We start from the raw sequence: 25475 nt of genomic DNA, 5'->3' as shown, positions 1-25475 counted from the left end.
GTATGATTGAGGCACAGGTGGGCATGATTGAGGCATGAATGGGCATTATTGAGGCACGGGTGGGCATGATTGAGGCATGGATGGGCATGATTGAGGCATGGATGGGCATGACTGAGGCACGGATGGGCATGACTGAGGCACGGATGGGCATGACTGAGGCACGGATGAGGCACAGATGGCATTTTTGAGGTATGGTTGGGCATGATTAAGACACAGATGGGCATACTTGGAAAGGACCTTTCTTACAAAGCGGTATTAAACCCAAAACAATTATTTGCAGCTTACCAAATCTTCTATGTGATGGCTGCATTTGTTTTATTTTTTAGGCTTTCTTTTATTTTTACCTGGCAATCTGGCCAGTAAGTCTGTTGTTTTTCAAAAGAACAAGCTCTCCTGCAAGATGTAGCAGTTACAGGATTAAGACAAATCTACAACTCTAATATAGGAGATGTGCTACCCTTCAGATCACCAACTGAAAACAGAGGGGAAAAAACCCTATAAAAAAGTAAATTAATGCAAACACCACATCTAATGATTGGCAAGCTGCAATACATTACATTTCTCGTTTTGGGTTTCTTGTTCTGTGTTTGTCTAACACAGTTGTCCTCCTACTCAGAAATCAATGCTTAAGTGAATCTGAAAGAAAGCTTTGTCCACATTATTCCTGATTTCTAAGGCCAGTGGCCACTATGCCTTCTGTTGCCCCAACCACCGGTCGTCTAACCTCTCTTCTGTAGTGTATCATTCAGCGAGGGTCTAGATAATTACTCTCGGTCTGACCAGCCCAATCAGTTTGTATGTTTACTGTGCAACAAATCCCCCCCCCCCCCTCCCGGCCCTGCTCAAATCCGCCCATTCAAAACTACAATTTAACTGCATTATGGGAATGGGAATTTTCTTATAGTAGCACAGCACATTAAATGGATGTGATATATCTACCGCCATAATACCAGCTCCAGGTGCCCAGCTGTAAATTATTTATTTCAATGGAGCAATGCTGTCCCTTTACATTTGAAACAAACAGTGAACCTTTAAATAATTAGAGTTTTTTTCAATTCACATTTTCCACTTTAAATTTTAGTAACAGCATTCCAAAAGTTGCTAGACAAAATTACAACTTTAATCAACTCTTTTACATAGTTTTAGAAATGCTAGTGCCTGATAGGAGCCCTGCATATCTATACTAAGACTGATCATCATATACCACATACAAAAAATGCACTCTGCTTTTTTTTTCTTGTGTGTAACATTACCTTTGATGAACTACAGGTGATATTAAGGTACCAGTATGTGCACTCTTTGTCACACTGCGGACACATTATGATATTTCCTCCAATGTCTGGGTCGCACACTTCTTTGCTGAAAGAGAGTTCTGTTTTAGAGGACTTTAAAGACATAAAGGGCCAGTGCGATTATGTAATGTAGGCCATTCGCAAATAATAAAAAAGATTACTTGAAACTAAAGCAGACAACTGTACAGCTGTCCATGATAACCGAATTCCATTTGATATTATGTGTACAACTGAAAGAATGTTACAAAAATCATGGCTGGTTGCAATGGCAACATCCTAATTTCCTTTTCTTGGATTTTCATACTAGCCTCACACTTCTATTACGTAATAGCTATTTTGATTGGTAAATTGACTTATAGTATATAATGTGTACTTTCACCTTGTATATCATGCATTTGCATTCCAAGAGGTACTGGAAAATAAGCACTATTAGCATCTACACCAATATAAGCCAGAAGCAATTGAAAGCTATAACAGCTAAAACAGCCAAATATTCCAAAAGGGAAATTTTGGTTTAGCAACTTAGTACACATTTCACAAACCAAGTTTCCTGTGCTTGTTATCCCTTTTAATTATTACATTTTCTATACAGAATAATAAGCTCACTCTAGTGGTCATCTGTATAGTTCCGATGTCCGCCGGCCACTCGTGATCTCCCACAACTGAGAGAGAAGGACAGACGGCTGATGTAAACACAGCAGTCTGTCATTCTCCCTGAAGTGATCACAGAGGCTATGTGATCATCCTGCAATATAGGATCGCATGTCTTTGACTACTTCACAAGCCACGCCCCCTGACAGTTAGAATCATGCCCCTAGGACACATTTAACCCCTTGATCACCAGTACAGTTAACTCCTTCCCTGCCAGTGTCATTTTTACAGTAACAGTGCATGTTTTTAGCACTGATTGATGTAGTAATGTCACTGGTACCCCCAAAAGTGTAAAAAATGTCAGTTAGGGGTCTGATCTGTCCGCCGCAATGTTGCAGCCCCCCCCCAAAAAAAAAACGCAGATCGCTGCCATTACTAGTAAAAAAAAAATAAAATAAAGATGACACAAATCTGTCCTGTAGTTAGTAAACAAAATAACTTTTGTGCAAACCAATCAAAATACACTTATTGCAATTTTTCTTTTACCAAAAATATGTTGCATAAAACAAATTGGCCTGAAATATTAAAAAAATTAGATTTTTACATTTTTTTTGAGAATTTCATATAAAAAAAAAAGTGAAAAATATTGTTCTTTTTTCAAAATTGTCGCTCTTTTTCTGTTTATAGTGCAAAAAATAAAAATTGCACAGGTGATCAAATACCACCAAAAGAAAGCTCTGTTTGTGGGAAAAAATGGATGTCAATTTCATTTGGGTACAGCATCGCACGACCGCGTAATTGTCCGTTAAAGTCACGCAGTGCCGAATAGCAAAATAGGGGGCCTGGTCTTTGAACAGCCAAATCCTCCGGTCTGAAAGTGGTTAATCATACCTTTCTAGAAAAAAAAAGGAAAAACTCCCATCTTATGAGAAAAAAAAAAAAATCACCTAGGAACACATCCAAGCCACAATTTCATAAAATAGAACTGCTGGCAAAATCAGATTGAGAACTAACTCCAGATGTTGGAGTGACTTGTTCAACTCAATAAGAACAGATGTAAAAAACGCTTGTTTTTATTTTTTTTAAGCAAAGATTTCTTGTAGTTGCAATGGAAACAAGCAATACTTTTGTGAGAAGAATACAAATAGTGAAGTATAGTCAGTATGTTTTCTGTTGTATATGCAGATCTACTGTACCTTTTACCTACACAAGCATTGGTTAAAAGCCTGAGAAGAGACGAGGGTGCTGCAAGATACTGGAACAAAAAAAGTCTCAGGACTTCTCTGAGCTTGTAAAAACCTTTGCACCTTTGTTCATCAGTTTAACACAACTGATTATTAATGGCTAAATAATGTAAATCATTTTTAGTCTACATTCAGATGGCTGTTTCCAGACATGGTGTGTGAGTGACAGCAGCTGACAGCGGTGAATGTTAGATTCCTACTCTGTTCAAATCCCTGGCTGGCGCTGCTGCTGCTGCTGTTTGCATCATTATCTGAGCAGTTACATGTGAACAGAGCCGATGGATGCAGACAGTGTAAGTTCAGGATCGGCGTTTCTGCCGAGTTCTGGCTGCAAACAAACTGGTCGCTTAGCCAATTTGTATTCAGCCATTGCACAGAGTCTTTCTACACCCAGAGGAGATTTTTAGCTGCATCTGAACGCAGAAATGCTATCCGCTGCTATTTGGCCATCTGAATGTAGCCCAATATTGTCCCACAGTGTTGGGCCCTTTCTCCAAGGCTCTTCAGAAAACATACTTAGTTTAGAGTAAATACCCTGTATGTACCCTTTTGTTTATAGTAAATAGGAGTAAAATAGCCTTGTACATGCTAACACTTTGATAAGAAAATTACTTTGTCGCTTTTAACTTCTCCCACCTCAGAATAACAAAAGATCTGGACTTTCTTTTTAAATCCTGGCTCAAGATCTAGATTTCTAAAGGCAGAGGAAGTGTGGGAAAGACTGAGTTACCGTATATATAGGCAAACAATTAAGCAGTATGAACTGATTGAACCTTTTTCAATGGTAATGCTAAGCTTCCAGTGATCTGTATACTTAAAACAGAGCTCCACCCAAAGCGGAAGCTCTGCTTGTTTGCACCCTTACCCACTCCACTGACACATTTGGCACTTGTTTGGTGGGGAGCGGGTACCTGGTTTTGACAGGTAATCGCTCCCACTTCCTGGTAAGATTGCCGCACAGTGATCTACGTCATGTCTGACCCCCTCCTCCATACCCCTGCTGCCTTCTGGGACACACAGAGGCCCCAGAAGGTGGTGGGAACCATTCAGAAAGCACCACACTTTGAGAGCATGTGCAGTAGGAAACAGGGTGCAAAGCCACAAGACTTCACTTCCTGTTTCCCTTACTACAGATGACGGCGCCTGCACCCAGAGCCGACTGACGAATCAGCTAGGGCTGCCGACATCGCGGGATCCCTGGACAAGTGTCCTTAAATTAAAAGTTAGCAGCTACAGTATTTGTAGCTGCTGTCTTAGGGCTCTTTCACACGGCCGCTCCGATTTTGTATTCCGCTGCGGCATTTTTTTTTCACGGACACGGATGACACTTGTGTCATCCGCTCCGTATGTCCGCATATCATCCCATCCGTTTGTGGATGATATACGGACATAATGTTAGTCTATGGGGATTGCGGATGTCAGCGGATGACACCATTGACATCCGATTATGCACCCGTTCCGTTTTTTAAATGGAAGAAAAATAGGGTTCTGTTCCGTTCCAAAAAATGGAACAGAACTGAAAGGACGAAAATCGGATGTCAGCGGATGGTTGTCCACTGACATCCGCAATCCCACTGACATGCATTATGTCCGTTATTCATCCACAAAAACTTTATTTTTTACAGATTGGAACTACATTTTAAAGTTTACCTTTAAAAAATAAATAAAAAAATGCACATATTTTTTCAGGTAAAAAAAGTACATTTATTATTATTTTTTTCTGGAGCGTGCAGAGCAATACACCAGAATCCAGCAACATTTCATTATAGCTGTCTGCTCGTACAGGAGGTTACTGGATAGCAGGAAGATCAATGAACTGCTCACCAACGCCCTTCAAATTCACTGAGAACTACAAGTCGCCCTAGCAGTGGCATACAGTAACTGCAAGGCCGTGCTCTTTTTAAATTATGATAGTGGGTATGGGAAAAAGATCCCTCTCCCGCTGTCATAGCGAGGGGATAGGAGGGGCGTAATCAAGTGATCTTTGGTAATGTTATATGTTACACCCTAAATACGGGTGTAACATGTTATCAGAGGTGATAAAAGTAAACAAACATAAATGTAAATTAACCACTTCAACACCGGAAGGTTTTACCCCCTTAATGACTAGGTCATTTTCTGCGATATGGCACTGCGTTGATTTAACTGACAATTGCGCAGTCATGCGACACTGTACCCAAATAAAATTAATGCATTTTATTCCCCACAAATTGAGCTTTCTTTTGGTGGTATTTGATCTTCTCTGCGATTTTTATTTTTTTGCGTTATAAACAAAAGAACCACAATTTTGAAAAAAAAAACAAAAACAATATTAAATTTACTTTCTGCTGTAAAACATTCCTTATAAATTTTTTTTTAAAAAAAATCTAAATTTTTCATAAATTTAGGCCAATATTTATTATGCTACATATATTTGGTAAAAAAAATCCTAGTAAGTGTATATTTATTGGTTTGTGCAAAAGATCTTGTGCCTACAAACTATGGGATACTTTTATGGCCTTTTTTTAAAATTGTTTTTACTATTAATGGCAGAGGTCAGGGATTTTAAGCGGGACTGCAACATTGCGGCGGACAAATTTGACACTAAGTGACAATTTTTCTGGACCAGTGATACCAATACAGTAATCAGTGCTAAAAAAAAAAAAGTATGCACTGTTACTGTATAAATGACACTGGCAGGGAAGGGGTTAACACTGGGGGCAATCAAGGGGTTAAATGTGCTCCTAGGGAGTGCTTTCTAACTGTATTGTACTTAGCTGAAACATAAGATCTCTCTTTTCCTCCCTGACCGAACAGTGGTCTGCCTTGTTTACATAGGCAGATCGCCGTTCTGTCAGTCCGCCGAACGATTGGCGGGTCCAATCACCGTGGGAGCGGTGCTTGGGGGGCGAACACGTGCCCCTGAAAACCCGTGCACAAAATCTGACAACTATATGCGTCAGGCGGTCTGGAAGTGGTTAATATAATCATTTTCACAAAGTATTTAAAATATTTCTAGCCTACTTCTATTGTTCTGGAACTTCCTATGGTTTAAAAACTGAACTTTTTGGATAATTCCGCACATTTACTTCCTAGAATGCAGTGACATGTATTCAGTACGCCCTATGAGTAGGCACTGCTATGTCACAGCATGCACAGAGCCTGCCTTCTGAATTACAGGAGTGATGGAATGAAAGTATCAGGAGGTGGAGTCAGTACAGGAATCACATCTTGAAGGCAGAAATGGATATGTCCTGAGAAATCAAGCGTAAACCAAAGGAATGAGCAGAGAAGCGACAAAGCATGCAGGGAATCTAGGAAGTTGTGGAAAGAGATGGGCAGCTGACAGACAACACTCACAACATACAATTAGATTTTTCAGGTAAGCTTATATTGGATTGTCAAAAATAACTATTGTTTGCATTTCCAATACAATGATGATGTTAAAAAATGAAAGTGTATGCAGTGATTTAAGATCTCGTTTAGGGGTAAATTTCCTGCTTACCTCCATGTACAGGATTCCTGGGATTTATAGCCATATAAGAAACATGCAAGTCCCACTACTGCTGCCAACAGCAACATGCGGGTGTAGAAACCCAGCCAGGCAAAATAGATTCCAATTTTTTCACCATAGTATTTTCTGTAGAATGAAAAAAAAAAAAAAAAACACATACATCACTTTTTAGGAAGGCCATGATCCCAAACTCAAAAAAAGAAATAATATGGTAGCAAGCATAGCATGTTTTTTTTTTCTGGGTAGCTGATACGTAGGTGTGAGGTATTGATATTATTGGATATATCGTAGAATTCAGTCCTCCATCACAGGGACTGGTATGCAGTGAAGGTGCCATTTAGTTGGGCCTTGTTCTGGTCCTGGGCTGTTGCCTCTTTGATGGTCTCAAAAAGAACTCTCAGCGAATGGCAAAATTCTGGGGTGGGTATTGAGGGGTGCCCAGTAAAAAAGATCACAAAAAGATCAAACTGAAGTTATTACTGTACAGGGTATCAAACAAAGTCAACACATTTCAGGGGGGAAATGCCTCCGCTTTCTCAGGGCTGAAACTGTGGGTATGAACAAACTCACAATGAGGTACAATTAGGAAAGATAGGTATGGCTTGATTCAAACTGTCAAACCTGGTGTTATTGCAAACTTTGCTGACAGCTTGAAATATCTACAGATTTGACAGCATAAAACAAGCCCCTACAGAAGTTTCCTAATTATACCTCAACGTGAGTGCATTTATACCCATGGTTTTAACATGGAGGAAGGAGAAGGAATTTGCCCTGAAATGCATTGGCTTGGTTTGATACCTTAGTTCAGTAAGTACTTTGATTTGACCTTTTTGTATCAAACTTTTGTACTGTTTGCTCCTCAATAACCACTCCAGAATTTTGTTTTTTTCTTTGGTAGGAAAGACATTATATTCCTTAACTGCCCAAAAAATGAGTTCCCCTTTCTCCTAGCAAATTTTCTTCGCTCTATCCAACATTATCTGCTGCGCCTGTAAGATACAGAAGACAGCAGCCCAATGCCGCCATGGTTGCATTGTCACTGACCACCCAATGTCCAAATGAGAAAGACACTGGATGTTCAAGCAGCTTGAACAACACAAACAGAGGTAAATCTGCCATAACTCGCCAAGTATGGTGTGCATACTTGCCCAACATGGCAAGTTCTCTCACCAGAACTGAGCCCTCAATTCACCTTTAAGTAACTCAATGAAGACAGAAGTCCCAATCCAGCATTATACTGGCCAAAGTATCAGGTTCACTGTACTGTATACCCCCCAACTACTCAATTCTGTCGCTGCCCAGTTCTGGAAATACTTGGCATTACCAGGTTTTAAGAAATATGTCCTCCTATTTACCCCCCACAATGTAGTGTTTCTAACCTAAATGGCTAATTGGCAGTCTCATGTGCCATCAGGCGAAAGTAAGGAGAGCATACACAACCCCTATGTAAGGTTTGACTTTGCTTAAAAGGGTTCTAAAGCCTCAAAGTTTTTTACCTTAATGCATTCCATGCATTAATGTAAATAAACCTCCTGTGTTGCAGAAGCTCCCCAGCCCCCCCCCCCCCTCATTTCTTACCTCAACCGGATCTGATCCAGCAACGTGCACGAGAGCAGTGGCTCTTGACGCCCTCACACCTCATTGGGCAGATTGATAGCAGCGGCAGCCATTGGCTCCCACTGCAGTCAATCAAATGCTGTGACGAGGGAGCAGGATCAGGGCCAAGCCGCCCGGTCTGTGTCAATACACTCAGACTGGTTGGCTCAGGAGCGAACATGCATGGGTGCCCCCAGGGCAAGTGGCTTTTCCTGAGGCATGGAGGACACGAATCGCCAGCGGAGGACCCCAAAAGGGAGGATCAAGGCTGCTCTGAGCAAAACCATTGCACAGAGCAGGTAAGTATGACATGTTTGTTATTTTAGTTTGCAAAAAAACCCCCAAAGGTTTAATATCACGTTAACAAGCTTCCACTGGAATCTCAGGTGGGCTGGCAGCAAATAGGGTGCTGAAGCAGAAGTGGAGGATAGTCACATATCCATACATTCCTCTCTGAAAGAACAGGACCTAAAAATATTCACATTTAACCCCATCCAGCCACAGACTGCCATAGACTTTGACAGGCTGCAGGCCTGGAAGCTGCACCTGTACCTTCCGGAAACATTATAACACTAGGAAGGATGCACTGCATCTAAACAGCCCTGTGTGCAAGGAGCCTAACCTAGCATAAAAAATAAAAATAAAACACAAGCAATATATTGCTTTGCAGGTTCTAACTCAAGAACAATATACATTTTTGTGTAAATTGCATAACAGTCACACTTCTGCCAGAGTGCATGTTTAAGGAGCCACTCATCTAATCACTGTGGAATGTGTCATGAGAAGGTTTTAAGAGCGATTTAAGGAAGGATCACAAGGTTATGTAACATCACAATTTTCATTTTATTACTTGTATAAATCAGCTATTGCATTTCTAATGTGCCAAAATGACTTCAGATTTTGTTAATTTTAAGATAGTTTGTTTTAACTGATAATTTTAAAGCAAATCTGCCAAGGAAGAAATAGAGAAATATGGGAGGTGTTTTAAAGGTGCAAATTTAGTAAAACATAACATGTAATATGCAGATTGATATGGATTCTTGGGTTCTCTTAAAGCACAACTCATGGAATTATGCAAGTCATAGATTATGCAATTTTCTTTCCTTCCAAATTGTTTGTATACTTCATCAACACAGTTCGTGTTGATTGGGGAATCACTCGCGCACCGCTATTGTGTTCTGCCACCGGGGAGCCTTCCCTGCAGGCAAAACAAAAAGGTTAGTGTTGCAGGCTTTAATCCAGCAGCACTAATCGTTTGAGAAAAACCTGACAGGCTAGCTGTACACAATTTGATCAATGGATCGACTTGTGTACAACTGGGGTGCACATACATGGATCGAAATTCAGGCAGTGCCTGCTGAACCGGCTGAATTTCGATCCATGATCCATGAATGGCTGGCTTTGGAGAAAGTCTACTTTGCAGTGAGGCCCCTCTTTTGCACTGCAATGGTTCATGTTTATTATCTCTAAGGAGTAAAAGAATGGGCAGTATTACTTACCCTAACCCACCCAGCTCAGGTGCTGCCCTGCCCTCTCCTCCCTAAATTGTTGACTGTGGGTAGTTCCTCAGTGTAATCACATACAATACAGGGCTATTAACAATGTACTGAACATGAAGGGGTGAGCATGTGGGACCCTTTCACTGATTAAGCGCAGAGTTAGGTAAGCGTTTCTCCCATTTCCGGCACCCCTAGACATAATGAGCATTTACCCGCAGTGCAGGAAGTGGGGACACTGCTGTAAAAAGTAGATTTTTTTTATAATTCCTGGTGGTGGGCTTTAAGTGACATAAATATGGTTTGTTTGCAATGGAAAATGAACTCCTTCATATGAGGGTGAGTTGTAGCTTAATAAAAGAAAATAAAATGAATAGATTTTACTCAGCAAAATATGTAACATGTGCCTGATTTAGGATCTAACAATATGGTTAAAAAAGCATTTGCATATTTTCCATACCTTACAAGATCTAAAGGCTGCAGCTTGTAAAAGCTAAGAGGGTGGGCCCATTCTCTGTACAGCAGGTATCTTTCATTAGGGCTTCTTGCATCCTCTGACTTGACATTAAATCTACACTGCAGAATACATACAAATGTTATATGCAAACTCAAAAAAACAGGACAGGTTAAAGAAACAATTTTGGGGACAGTTAAATATAAAAGTAGACAAACAGCTAAGTACACAGTTAAAATACAGGTGCATCTCAAAAAATTAGAATATCATAAAAAAAATTAATTTATTTTGGTAATTCAATTTAAAAAGTGAAACTCATTATTGTATATAGATGTGTTACACACAGAGTGATATATTTCAATCATTTCTTTCTTTACAGCTAGTGAAAACACAAAATTCAGTATCTCAGACAATTAGTGCTCTAGAATTTCCTGCAAGAGGGCTGCGCTGACTTTGGACTTGGTGGACCAACACCAGCAGATGACATGGCTCCCCAAATCATCAATGACTGATGATCAATAAACCAGGTATTGGTACTTTTGGCAGTGTGGGCAGGTGCCAAGTCCTGCTGGAAAATGAAATCAGCATCTCAATAAAGCTGGTCAGCAGAGGGAAGCATGAAGTACTTGTTGAATTTCCTGGTAGAGGGCTGCGCTGACTTTGGACTTGATAAAACACAGTGGACCAACACCAGCAGATGACATGGCTCCCTAAATCATCACTGACTGTGGAAACTTCATCATGATGTGATGAAGTTTCGATAATGACATTTCATGGTACATAATCATGGTATCACTGTGATTGATTGGCAGGCAAACTCGCCTGACCTAAACCACATAGAGAATCTGTGGGGTATTGTCAAGAGGAAGATGAGAGACACCAGACCCAATAATACAGACGAGCTGAAGCCCTCAGCAGTGCCACAAGCTGATCGCATCCATGCCACACCGTATTGATGCAGAAATTCATGCAAGGAGCCCCTACCTAGTATTGAGTGCATATTATACTGTATATGGACATACTTTTCAGTAAGCCAACATATCTCTGTATTAAAAATCTTTTATTTATTTATTTATTTTTTATTGGTCTTATGTAATATTCTAATTATCTGAGTTACTGAATTTTGGGTTTTCACTAGCTGTAAGCCATAATCACAAAAATGAAAAGAAAAAAATGCTTGAAATATATCACTCTTTTTGATTATATTCTATTTTTTTTTTAGATGCACCTGTACATAGGGGTCGATTTACTAAAACTGGAAAGTGCAAAATCTAGTGCAGCTGTGTATAGTGCAAAATCAGCTTCCAGATTTTTTTTTTTTTTTTTTTGTCAAAGCTTATTTGAATAAGGTGAAGTTATAAGCTGATTGGCTACCATACACAGTTGCACCAGATTTTTCACCCTCCAGTTTTAGTAAATCAACCCCATAGTAAGTAAATGGTCATAGCTGTTTAGGTATTTGTGATTCTGTTTAGGCACTCTTATAAAGGCACCTCTGCCACAAATTCTAACTAACGTAGGCTGGTGATTTTCTCTGCATTTAGTGCCAGTTCACACATATGCAATGTCAAACAGGGCATGTGATTCGGAGCGCACTGCTCTGCAAATCACATGCGATGTCAGTGTGTTGCGAATTCAGCCATACATATTGTATGGCTGAATTTACATCACATTCTGACCAAAGTCCCACGTTACCCTTTTTTGGTCCACACCAGATTCAGATCGCATGGTGTTCTCACCTATGCGATCCGATTCCTGTCCAAATTGACAGTTCGCACTGTGATATGAGAACTGATCTGGGGGTGTCGTTAACTTTGTATTGACACCCTCGGCGATTCGCATATGGCAATGTGAACTGCCTGCGAGTCGAGTGGAATGCAGGAACCCGCAGTGGAGTTGCAGGGTTCCCGCATCGAATATGTGTGAACCGGCACTTAAACAATACTACACAGTACCTCTGTGGTTAGCACTCCTGTTTTACAGCACTGCATAGGGTTCCCTGCACACTCTAAAGACATATTGGTAAGTTAATAGCTGCTGTCTAAATTGGCCCTTGTAAGTGTATGCATGTGAGATAGGGACCTTAGTTTGTAAGCTCTTTGAAGACAAGGAATGTACAGGAATGTATTTGAAGTGTTGTGTAAATTATCTGTATTAAATGTATGTAATAAATAAAATTCTACCTAGATAAACCTCAGTCTCTTGATTGGACAATACATAAGGAGCATCAAATTGATGAGGTCATCCCTGTGCTCTCCCCTCTTGTATGCATATCCAGGAAGGGAGATTGATAGAATTGTGCAAAGCAACAGCATTTGATTGGTTCTTAGTAATGATGCTCCATCTCCCAGCATAATTTCTGTTCAAAGGGTTGGTTCGCACCAGTTGCAGTCCAGTGTGTGTTTTAATCTGCATCAAAAATGCATGCAAAGCGTTTTCCATGTATTCGAATGGCCTCAGTTTACACCAGTGCAGTGTGTTAAAAGTAGGACATGCTGCATTTTTCTGTATGAACAAATCTGGAATACGGTGAAACACATGGAAAATACACTGAAGCGCACGTCTTGTATTGAGATGTAGAAAAAAGGAGGGGGGGGGGGGGAATGCACAACACTTAAAAAAATGCATGTAAACGTGCATGCAGAAATGCATCTGGAACACAGAAATTGTGGTAAGCGGGGGCTAATTATAGATTCTGGTACTTTTACAATTTGTATGTAAAATATATTTCATAATTTTAAGGCATACACACCAGGATAACATTTTTCTTTTCTGATATTTGCCTGGACTTTGGCATTAAATTTGTATTATATTAAAACATCAAATGACTCCCACTAAAAAGATTACCAAAATGAACATAAAAAACCCCCCATAAAATCTGTGGAAGAATGTCAAGAAAACTAAAGCATGCAAAAGTCCTTACATCATGAAGAGGAAATGCTGCCTTATAAATGCCAGAATCCATGAGTTTATTAATGCCAAATTTTTTCACATTATCCTTCACAGCATATTCAACCCGAGAGAGTATAAAATGGACCTACAAGAAAGCATACACAAGGCTGAAAATATCCAATATAATAAAGATTTTGAACAAAAGTCTCCCCTGTCTGTGATATAGGTGCAGAGATCAGTTTTCACTAAGAAGATTACTAATATTTATCAATCCACTACTGCCAGAGGCCTAAAGCTAGCAACAGACATGAGAACTTTCATCTTTTGACATGACTAAAGCTGGCCATAGACAGACCAACTTTTTTTTTTTCCTGCAACCACGGGACCATTGTGTTCTGCCAGCAGGGGGGAGGGGAACCCCCCCCCCCCCCGGAAGAACACAGTAAATTATGTAGTATCCACAGGGTGGCACCGTGAGCACATCTGGTGTAAAATAGTGCCACGTCCCAAAAGTAATTTGGTTGTATATTTGGAATCTAAAATATGGACCTTATAGGCACAGAAACTTCAACACAACTTAATAAAAAATACTATTTTAACTTATAACAATATCATAACAATATCATAGTACCAAAATTCATATAGGCACATTAGGTGTGGAATGTGGTGTAAACCCCTACTAAAAGCTATGCATGTGCTCTAAACAGCCACATCGATTGGAGGTATCCAGACTCTTATAGTAGCGGGGATATCACCTTGACCACACTGTGTACGCTCTACATGTTTCGCAAAAGAATTTGCTTCTTCAGGAGCATCCTAGTGCATATATGTAGAAAAGAAACATGTATAATACAAACACATGCTAAACAATACAATGATTATATAAGAAAGCATAGAAAAAGTGTGCAAAGCACTTAATACATACATATACTGTATGCCCCCACATCCATCGCGGGACTGGTTTTCTGTGCCACAGCGGGTCCTTGCCAAGACAAAACATTGATGTATACTCTCTTTATGTATGTATTAAGTGCTTTGCACACTTTTTCTATTCAGTCCAAATTATATTTTTATTGCTTAATATAGGATTGTATTATGCAGGTTTCTTTTCTTCATAGATTGCACTAAAAAGCTCCTGAAGAAGCGAATTATTTCGCAAAACATGTAGAGCGTACACAGTGTGATCAAGGTGATATCGCCCCTACTATAAGAGTCTGGATATCTTCAATTGATGTTACTGTTTATAGCCCACACATAGCTTTTAGTAGGGGTTTACACCACATGCCACACCTAATGTGCATATATATGGCAAGGTGAATATTAGTGGATTTAGGGGCCCTTCACAAGCAATGAGTATGTTGACAGTGTCTTGGTAAGGAACAAACTTCCATCAGAAGATCTTGGTTATGAGTAGTAGGCTGAAAAAAAATGTTGTATTATTATTATTGACAAAAAATAAAAATTATATATATATATTATATAAATAAATAAAACAAAAAAACTGAAATGAAAAGAAAAAAAAACATAACACCACCGACCCCCCCTCCAAAGATCGGCAAAAGATCGGCAATATTGTTGTTTACATAAAAATGATTTTATTTTTTATTACTGATAGTAAACTGTCCCTTTTTATATATCTGCACTTGACAGACACGTTAGACAAGAAGAAACATTCTAGGGTTCAATCCTGAATAAATATTTCCAACAGTTTAGAATATAGGAGGTATGTCTCAATTACTATCAGTGGACCTATATGGATTTAAATATACTTTAATATTTTAAGTAGATTAGGAAGCCTATGCCTAAAGCTGGCCATAGATGGATCAACCTCAGTCAATCCAACCTGCCCATAAATGGATCGAATCTCGAACAGATGTTGCCGGGATTTGATCCATTTATGGGCAGGTTGGATTTACTGAGGTTGACCCATCAATCGACTTCAGTACAACCAGCCTGTTGGATTTTTTGCATGCAATCACTGCCAGTGGCTATAGCTGCCAACAGTGACTATTTGTATCTGCTGGCAGGAAATGCCACCTCTACCCTGCGCTCCCCACAGGCAGAACACAATAGCATTGAGGGTTGATGGGGGAAGGAAAGAAAATTGCATAATTTATGGGCTGTATTAGATTACAAAGCGTATGGCTAGGGCTAAGGGCTGGTTACTTACAATGCGACTTCTTGTTGCTGGAGTAAAAAAGGTTTCTTTATCCTGGATATAAAAATCCTCCGTACGATCCTTTTCAAAGGGTGCTGTGAAGAATTCCTGTTCTGGTTTTATCACATTTTCGCTCACAGTAAAGATTTTTGTGAACCAGTTAAAAGCTGAACGTCGTTGCCTCAGATCATTAGGTTGTATAGGTAGCTTGATGTGCATCACTTCTGCATAGGTACACAGGACTTCCCATGGTGCATGGACCTTAACAAACACCAATCCTTCTCCGGCCACCTACAGTGACAGATACACACAAACGTGGTCATGTAACTTTTTAGTATGTTTAGTAAATCAGAGTATATTCATCAGGGCTCTCTCCTAAAAGTACAGGACCTAATGTAAAGGTTATATGACTCTACAGATGTCACATTTAAACTCCTGACACTTGGGAAGATATACAGTATCTCACAAAACTGAGTACATCCCTCACATTTTTTAAAATATTTTAGTATTTCTTTTCATGTGACAACACTGAAGAAATGACACTTTGCTACAATGTAACGTAGTAAGTGTACAGCTTGTATAACAGTGTAAATTTGCTATCCCCTCAAAATAACTCAACACACAGCCATTGATGTCTAAACCACTAGCAGCAAAAGTGAGTACACCCCTAAGTGAAAATGTCCAAATTGGGCCAAAGTGTCAATATTTTGTGTGGCCACCATTATTTTCCAGCACTGCCTTAACCCTCTTGGGCATGGAGTTCACCAGAGCTTCACAGGTTGCCACTGGAGTCCTCTTCCACTCCTCCATGACGACCTCACGGAGCTGGTGGATGTAAGAGGCCTTTGCATTCCTCCACCTTTCGTTTGAGAATGCCCCACATAGTTACATATAGTTACATAGTTAGTGAGGCTGAAAAAAGACACAAGTCCATCCAGTTCAACCTATGTGTGTGTGTTTGCTTTTAACCGTACATTGTATACCCCTGTATGTTGTGGTCTTTAAGGTGTCCATCCAATAGTTTTTTGAAACTATCAATGCTCCCCGCTGATACGACTGCTTGCGGAAGAGAATTCCACATCCTTACCGCTCTTACAGTGATGAACCCCTTACGCACTTTAAGGTTAAACCGCCTTTCCTCTAGTTTTAGTGAGTGGCCACGTGTCTTATTGTATTCCCTTACTCTAAATAGTTTGTTCCTTATGCTCGGGTCGCCAGTACAGTATTTGTACATTGATATCATATCCCCCCTCAAGCGTCTCTTCTCCAGAGAGAATAGGTTCAGTGCTTGTAGTCTTTCCTCATAGCCGATGTCCTCCATTCCCCTAATTATTTTTGTTGCCCTTCTCTGGACTTTCTCCAGTTCCAGCACATCCTTCCTGAGGACCGGTGCCCAGAACTGGACAGCATACTCCAGATGTGGCCGGACCAGAGTCTTGTAGAGTGGAAGAATAATCTCTTTATTTCTGGAGTGAATCCCCTTTTTTATACAACCCAGTATTCTGTTGGCTTTGCTTGCAGCGGCTTGGCATTGCATGCCACTTCCAAGCCTGTTGTCTACCAGTACCCCCAGGTCCCTTTCCATCCTAGACTCACCCAGAGGTTCCCCCCCTAGTGAGTAGCTTGCTTTCTGGTTTCTGGCCCCCAAGTGCATTACTTTACATTTTTCTACATTAAATCTCATCTGCCATGTAGTTGCCCACCCCGTTATTTTGTTCAGGTCTGCTTGCAAGATTTCCACATCCTGCATAGAAGATATTGGCATGCCTAATTTAGTATCATCTGCAAATACTGAGATTGTACTAGATATCCCCTCCTCTAGATCATTTATGAATAAATTAAACAGGATTGGTCCCAGGACAGAACCCTGGGGGACCCCACTTTCCACACCCGCCCAATCCGAGTACTCCCCATTAATCACCACCCTCTGTACTCTCCCCTGGAGCCAGTTCTCTATCCAGGTACTCACCTTATGGTCCATACCTATCTTCCTTAGTTTGTACAGTAAGCGTTTGTGGGGAACGGTGTCAAAGGCCTTTGCAAAGTCCAGATACACCACATCCACAGGCTTACCTTTATCTAAGTGGCAGCTCACTTCATCGTAGAAGGTTAATAGATTGGTTTGGCAAGAACGATTTTTCATGAATCCATGCTGATTACTACTTATAATACCGTTTTCATTACTAAAGTCTTGTATGTGGTCCCTTATCATCCCCTCCAAAATTTTGCAGACTACAGATGTTAGGCTGACCGGCCTATAGTTACCCGGGATATATCTCGGCCCCTTCTTAAATATTGGTACCACGTTGGCTTTTTTCCAATCAGCTGGCACCATACCTGTCTGTAAACTATCCTTAAAGATCAAGAATAATGGTCTGGCAATCACCTGACTGAGCTCATTTAGAACCCTTGGGTGCAAGCCATCCGGTCCCGGGGATTTATTTATGTTAAGTTTCTCTAGTTTAGCTCTAAGTCTATCCTCTGTTAGCCATGGCGGCACTTCCTGAGGTGTATTATTTAGTTCGGCCTTACAAGCGGGGTTCATGTAGCCCCCCGATTCCTTTGTGAAGACTGAAGAAAAGAAATTATTTAACACTTCCGCCTTTTCTCTGTCCTCAGTGGCCATTTTTCCTTTATCATCTTTTATGGGGCCAATGTGTTCTGGCCTTGCTTTCTTACTGTTTATATACTTAAAGAATTTCTTGGGGTTCTTTTTACTCTCCTCCGCTATATGTCTCTCGTGTTCTATTTTAGCCGCCCTGATTTCATCTTTACATTTCTTATTGCACTCTTTGTAATGCTTAAATGCTGCCAATGACCCCTCAGTCTTGTATTTTTTGAAGGCCTTTTCTTTAGCTCTAATATACATTTTTATGTTGGAGTTTAGCCACCCAGGGTTTAGTTTTGCTCTTTTAAATTTATTTCCCTGTGGAATGCACTGGCCCACCCCCTTGTTAAGTATGCTCTTGAAGCACTCCCATTTTTCCTCCGTGTTCTTTGTTCCCAGGGTTCTATCCCATTTGATATTTTCTAGCAGTGAGCGCAGTTTAGGGAAATTGGCTCTTTTGAAATTCAGTGTCCTTATATTACCCTTGTGTTTCCTATTACTGTAATTAATACTGAAACCAATTGACCTATGGTCACTGTTCCCTAAGTTGTCCCGTATTTCTATATCCGTGAGCAGGTCTGTATTGTTGGTAATCAGTAGGTCAAGTACCGCATTGTTTCTTGTCGGTGCATTCACCATCTGACCCATGAAATTGTCCTGCAAAACATTTAGGAACTGCCGAGCCTTGGCTGAATGCGCGGTTCCTTCTGCCCAGTCTATATCTGGATAATTAAAGTCCCCCATTATAATGACATTTCCCATCCTTGCTGCCAATCCTATCTGTAACATGAGGTCCGCCTCACCCTCCTCCCTCTGGTTTGGGGGCCTATAGCATACGCCCAATATTACCTTCCCCACCGTGCCTTTCCTTTGAAGCTCTACCCATAGGGATTCTGCCTCGTCCATAGCTCCATTATTAATATCATCCCTCATATTTACCTGTATACTGTTCTTAATATACAAACATACCCCTCCCCCTTTTTTACCCTCTCTATCTCTGCGATAAAGGGAATACCCCTGAATGGTCGCCATCCAGTCATGAGAGCTGTCAAACCAAGTCTCAGTTATCCCCACAAAATCTAAGTCCTCCTCAAACATCAGCAGCTCCAGCTCTCCCATCTTGTTGGCCAGGCTTCTGGCATTGGTATATAAGCCTCGTAATTTTGATGTTTTTAGGCTGCTCTCTTGATTTTTCCCCGTACCCACCCTGGGTATAGGGGCTCCGAACACCCTACCGCTAATGCCCCCATTTCTGCCCTCTGAAACTTGCTTTCCACTGGCTAATTCTACATCTGTACCCTCCCCCCCATTCCCTAGTTTAAAAGCCCCTCTAACTTTTTGGCCATCCTCTCACCCAGTACGGCTGCACCCACCCCATTTAGGTGCAATCCGTCCCTACCAAAGAGCCGGTGACCGACTGAGAAGTCGGCCCAGTTCTCCAGGAACCCGAAACCCTCCTTACTACACCAGCTCCTCAGCCACTCGTTAACTTCCCTAATCTCCCGCTGCCTCTCTGGTGTGGCTCGAGGTACAGGTAGTATTTCGGAAAATACTACCTTGGAGGTCCTAGTCCTCAACTTAGCGCCTAAGTCCCTGAAATCGTTTAGGACTCTCCGTCTTCCTCTGCCTATGTCATTGGTACCCACGTGTACCATGACAGCTGGGTCTTCCCCAGCCCCACCCAATAATCTGTTCACCCGATCCGCAATGTGCCGAACCCGAGCGCCCGGCAAACAACAGACTGTTCGGCGCACACGGTCTATGTCACAGATTACACTGTCTGCCCTTCTAATAATTGAGTCCCCTACCACCAGCACCTGTCTTTCCTTTCCCTTTCTCCCGGCCTCACTGGAGGAGTTCTTCCCCTGGCAGCTAGGGGCGTCACTCTGCTCCAGCAATGCTGGTCCCTGACTGGTTTCCCCAACATCACACAACGGGGCGTATCTATTGGGGTGCTCCAGCCCAGGATCAGCCTCCTTGACTTGTCCCCTTCTACCCCTCCTAACTGTCACCCCTCTGCTCTGCTCTGATGCCTGCACCTCCGATACTCCGCCCACCTCTGTGCAGGCCCCTGCCTGCACCTGATTGGTACAATCCTGGCTCTCCTCCGGTATGGACATTCGTCTCAGTGTTGCCAGCTGCTTCCCTAGATTCAGGACCTGAGCTTCCAGGGAAGCAACGTGCTCACATTTTGCGCATTTGTATTCGCCCTCGATCGCATGACCGAGGAACGCATACATATCACAAGATGTACACCGAGTCGCATCTCCACACCCGCCGGGCATTGTACCTACTAATCTAATCTAATGGGGATTCAGCGATTTAAGTCTATCCTATGTGGCTATTTCCTGACTTCCTAACGCTACCTTCTCACCCTCTGGTATTCCGCTCCACTCACTTGACACCGGTCAGTCACCCAACACTCACAATCTCACAGCCCGGTCAGACGCACAACGCTGAGTCGCACAGCCCGGTCAGACGCACAACACTAAGTCGCACAGCCCGGTCAGACGCACAACACTAAGTCGCACAGCCCGGTCAGACGCACAACACTAAGTCGCACAGCCCGGTCAGACGCACAACACTAAGTCGCACAGCCCGGTCAGACGCACAACACTGAGTCGCACAGCGCGGTCAGACGCACAACACTGAGTCGCACAGCCCGGTCAGACGCACCACACAGAGTCGCACAGCCCGGTCAGACGCACAACACAGAGTCGCACAGCCCGGTCAGACGCACAACACCGAGTCGCACAGCCCGGTCAGACGCACAACACCGAGTCGCACAGCCCGGTCAGACGCACAACACCGAGTCGCACAGCCCGGTCAGACGCACAACACCGAGTCGCACAGCCCGGTCAGACGCACAACACAGAGTCGCACAGCCCGGTCAGACGCACAACACAGAGTCGCACAGCCCGGTCAGACGCACAACACCGAGTCGCACAGCCCGGTCAGACGCACAACACCGAGTCGCACAGCCCGGTCAGACGCACAACACCGAGTCGCACAGCCCGGTCAGACGCACAACACCGAGTCGCACAGCCCGGTCAGACGCAAAACACCGAGTCGCACAGCCCGGTCAGACGCAAAACACTGAGTCGCACAGCCCGGTCAGACGCAAAACACTGAGTCGCACAGCCCGGTCAGACGCAAAACACTGAGTCGCACAGCCCGGTCAGACGCACAACGCTCAGTCACACCGCCCGGTCAGACGCACAACGCTCAGTCGCACCGCCCGGTCAGACGCACAACGCTCAGTCGCACAGCCCGGTCAGACGCACAACACTCAGTCGCACAGCCCGGTCAGACGCAAAACACTGAGTCGCACAGCCCGGTCAGACGCAAAACACTGAGTCGCACAGCCCGGTCAGACGCAAAACACTGAGTCGCACAGCCCGGTCAGACGCAAAACACTGAGTCGCACAGCCCGGTCAGACGCAAAACACTGAGTCGCACAGCCCGGTCAGACGCAAAACACTGAGTCGCACAGCCCGGTCAGACGCACAACGCTCAGTCACACCGCCCGGTCAGATGCACAACGCTCAGTCGCACCGCCCGGTCAGACGCACAACGCTCAGTCGCACAGCCCGGTCAGACGCAAAACACTCAGGTAGTGATAGGTACTCCCAGACACTCAGGTAGCAACAGGTACTCACAGATACTCAGGTACTCACAGATACTCAGGTACTCACAGGTACTCAGGTACTCACAGGTACTCACAGGTACTCACAGATACTCACAGGTACTCACAGGTACTCACAGATACTCACAGGTACTCACAGATACTCACAGATACTCACAGGTACTCACAGATACTCCCAGATACTCACCGGTACTCACAGGTACTCACAGGTACTCCCAGATACTCACAGGTACTCACAGATACTCACAGGTACTCACAGATACTCACAGGTACTCACAGATACTCACAGGTACTCACAGGTACTCACAGGTACTCACAGGTACTCACAGATACTCCCAGATACTCACAGGTACTCACAGATACTCCCAGGTACTCACAGGTACTCACAGGTACTCACAGATACTCCCAGATACTCAGGTACTCACAGGTACTCACAGATACTCACAGGTACTCAGGTACTCACAGGTACTCACAGGTACTCAGGTACTCACAGGTACTCACAGGTACTCACAGATACTCAGGTACTCACAGATACTCAGGTACTCACAGATACTCAGGTACTACACTACACCCTCAGTCAGTGTACAATCTCAGTCACCAGTCTTACTTACCTAGTGTATGTCCCTTTAAGTCTGTCTCTAGCAGTTCCTGGCTGTTTTTTTTTTTTTTTTTTCCCTCAGACGTTCAGTCTCCGCTCTGCACCCGCCTCCCTCTGTCACTTCCCGGTCAGCCTTTGCTCGCTAGTCTCCTCTGCTCCCTCTCTGTCCGGGGGGGGGGGGGTCCGCACCACTCGCCGCCCGCCGCAAAAAGGGGGGGGGGTTTACTGTTCCGCTCGCCACCCGCAACAAGAGAGGGGGGGGGGTTACCGACCCGCTCGCCGCTCGCTTCTGGGGGGGGGGGGGGTCGGGGTTCGAGCGCCGCTCCCCGCCGCTGCTCTCCTGGGGGGGGGGGGGGGGTTACTCACACGCGGTCGGTCACGCACACACTCCACACACACTCCTCTCTCCTGCACGCCCTGACAGCCTCTGATCCCGCGCTCTGCTCCACAGCACCACCTGCTGGCAAGATGCTCCACAGATGCTCAATAGTGTTTAGGTCTGGAGACATGCTTGGTCAGTCCATCACCTTTACACTCAGCATCTTTAGCAAGGCAGTGGTCATCTTGGAGGTGTGTTTGGGGTCATGTTGGAATACTACCCCGTGGCCCAGTCTCTGAAGAGAGGGGATCATTCTCTGCTTCAGTATGTCAGAGTACATGTTCGCATTCATGGTTCCCTCAATAAACTGTAGCTCCCCAGTGCTGGCACTCATGCAGCCCCAGACCATGACACTCCCACCACCATGCTTGACTGTGGGCAAGACACACTTGTCTTTGTACTCCCTACATGTACTCCCACACACGCTTGACACCATAATCTCCAGTTCCAGTAATCTATGTCCTTAGTCTGCTTGTCTTCAGCAAACTGTGGACTTTCTTGTACATCATCTCTAGAAGGGGCTTCCTTCTGGGATGACAGCCATGCAGACCAATTTGATGCAGTGTGCAGGGTATGGTCTGAGCACTGACAGGCTGACCCCCCACCCCTTCAATCTCTGCAGCAATGCTGGCAGCACTCATACGTCCATTTCCCAAAGATGACCTCTGGATATGATGCTGTGCACTCAACTTCTCTGGTCGACCATGGTGAGGCCTGTTCTGAGTGGAACCTGTTCTGTTAAACTGCTGTATGGTCTTGGCCTTGTAACATTGTGACATTTTCACTTAGGGGTGTACTCACACTTTTGTTGCCAGCAATATTGACATTAATGGCTGTGTGTTGAGTATTTTCAGGGACAGCAAATTTACACTGTTATACAAGCTGTACACTCACTACTATATATTGTAGCAAAGTGTAATTTCTTCAGTGTGGTCACATGAAAAGATATAATAAAATATTTACAAAAATGTGAGGGGTGTGCTCACTTTTGAGAGATACTGTAATACATGTAGTGAGTTACAGACAGTTTCTGATGATCTTGCTGAAACTTGCTCTGTGGATGGCTCTGTCAGCACCCTCCTTCCCAACATTGAAAATCAAGAAACTGAGCAAAAAATCGGTTCGGTTATTTTGAATACAGAATACAATAGCCACAGCGAGAGATGGATATTTAGCAAGGATGGAGGATTTTTTTTGTTCAGCCCAACGTTGGTCAGCATTAAAGATTATGGCTCAAGCCCTAGAGATGAACAATTAAATCTTATGGGAAGTCCTAGCTTTCCAAACATCCCCTTCCATCCTCTAATGAAGACTGCCAAAATGCTGCCGAGCACCTTTATCCTATGCGCTACGGTTGCCATTACCACTTTTAAAATTGATGAGCAATGATTCTTGGGGCAATGTTGATTTCGGGCCTATGGCAACCTTCTCAGTCAACTTGTCTTTAATGCAGTATTAAAGTGGAACTTCACCTTCTTCCCCCCTTCTCTTCAATTTTTGTCATTTGTGGGTGGGGGGCTTGCTTCCATGTTGTGGCAGATCTACCGAACGTTTTCCTCCCCACCCACAACCTTCAGGGAAAAGTTGGCTCACACATGCGCAGTGAGCAGCCAGCTGTGAAGCCTCAAGGAATCAAAGCTGGTTGCCCACAGTAAACATGCCAGCACCAGGGATACTATGACTAGTGAAGAACTGGTTCAGATGAGGATGGCTCTGGACCAGTGAGTGTCCTTGTATTAAAAGTCTACCGCCGCCTGTGATGGTTCCTGGGCTGTCCCATTTCTCCAGGACAGCGGTAAACAGCAGTATCTAAGAGAGCAGGATTCCCTATGTAACAAATTAATCTAGAAGAGCAATGTACTACATCACTTGTGGGTCCACAGCTGTCATTCCTTGGCTGCTGTAGCCGAGGATGCAGCTAATCAAGCACAATCTGTGCCTAGTTAGCTGCAGTCAAGGGCAGGAGAGACAATGAAGGTCTAATGAAGCCCTGAGGTCTCCATAAAGAGAACCTGTCACTTGCCTGTGCTATCACATAAGGGGCTTGTTTGCCCCTTTGCCATAGCAGCAAAGTTTAAGGAAAAAATAATTGAAAGGGTGTAAAAAAAAATTGTAATAAAACAAACGATAAATAATAATAAAAAAAATAAATAAAATTAAAGAAACCCTGTACATACCCCAAAATAAATGCACAGCGTAGTGCGTATGTAAGCACACATTGTGCCACACATTTGAAGTGACAGCAAAAATGTATGGGTCATAATTCCTTGCTAACACGGATAACCTGTAAAAGCTTGATCCAATACAGCATGGGTACCCTAGATTTTCCTGATTTCACTGGCATACACAATTTAAAGCCTGGAAATGTTTGGTATCTATTTAATCAACACAATCCCATATTTTTAATTTTACCAAAAAATTGGGTATTTTATGGTGTTTGTTTTGCACTCAATTTAGATTTTGTGTATTTTCTTGAAAATATGTGATTGATAAACAGTTGTGAACATCTTGTGCAACATAAAAATGTAACTGCCATCATTTTATTCTATAGGGGCCTCTGCTTTCAAAAAATATATAAATTGTTTGAAGGTTCAAGGTATTTTCTAGCAAAAAAAAAACACGCAGATTTTAACAAGTGTACATAAAATAAAGAAATTGCCCCAGTAGACAAGGGGTTAAAGTTAACCTGACAAGGCTTAAAAATTGGCAGAAATGTAACAATAAGGCCTCCTACACACAAGGTGTTTTTACAGCTGCTTTTAGAAGCGTCAGAGGTTTTTTTTTTTTTTGCAGCTTAAAAACGCCCCTCCATGTTATTCTATGGCCTCATGCACACACAGGCTTTTAGGAGCTGTAAGAGGCATAGGCGTTTTCAAGCTGTAAAAAACCCCAGAGGAGCCAGTGTGTTCTGGAGCAGCAGCATTAGGCTGTAAAAATGCCTGACGCCGCTAAAGGCTGCAAACAGCGTCAGGCCACGTCAGATGTTTTTAAGCTGTAGTAGCTGGATTTGAGGTTGGAAAATAGAAGG

General features: G+C 43.0%; 1 protein-coding gene across 1 annotated transcript in view; it reads right to left on the bottom strand.

Annotated features, from left to right (window-relative positions):
• Positions 1 to 25475, bottom strand: part of ANO6 (anoctamin 6) — a 176116-nt gene that overhangs the window by 46926 nt on the left and 103715 nt on the right. Inside the window, exons 5-9 of the mRNA XM_082255319.1 lie at positions 15229 to 15507; positions 13090 to 13203; positions 10173 to 10288; positions 6612 to 6746; positions 1254 to 1359 (exon numbers count right to left, since the gene is read on the bottom strand). Coding sequence (XP_082111445.1) covers positions 1254 to 1359; positions 6612 to 6746; positions 10173 to 10288; positions 13090 to 13203; positions 15229 to 15507 — 750 coding nt within the window. The remainder of the gene's footprint in view (positions 1 to 1253; positions 1360 to 6611; positions 6747 to 10172; positions 10289 to 13089; positions 13204 to 15228; positions 15508 to 25475) is intronic.

Source organism: Pelophylax lessonae, assembly GCF_965119305.1.
Source record: "Pelophylax lessonae genome assembly, chromosome: 4".
In the NCBI taxonomy this organism is placed as follows: domain Eukaryota; kingdom Metazoa; phylum Chordata; class Amphibia; order Anura; family Ranidae; genus Pelophylax; species Pelophylax lessonae.
Note: the sequence above shows the minus strand (reverse complement) of the source record. Positions and strands in the feature narration are given on the sequence as shown.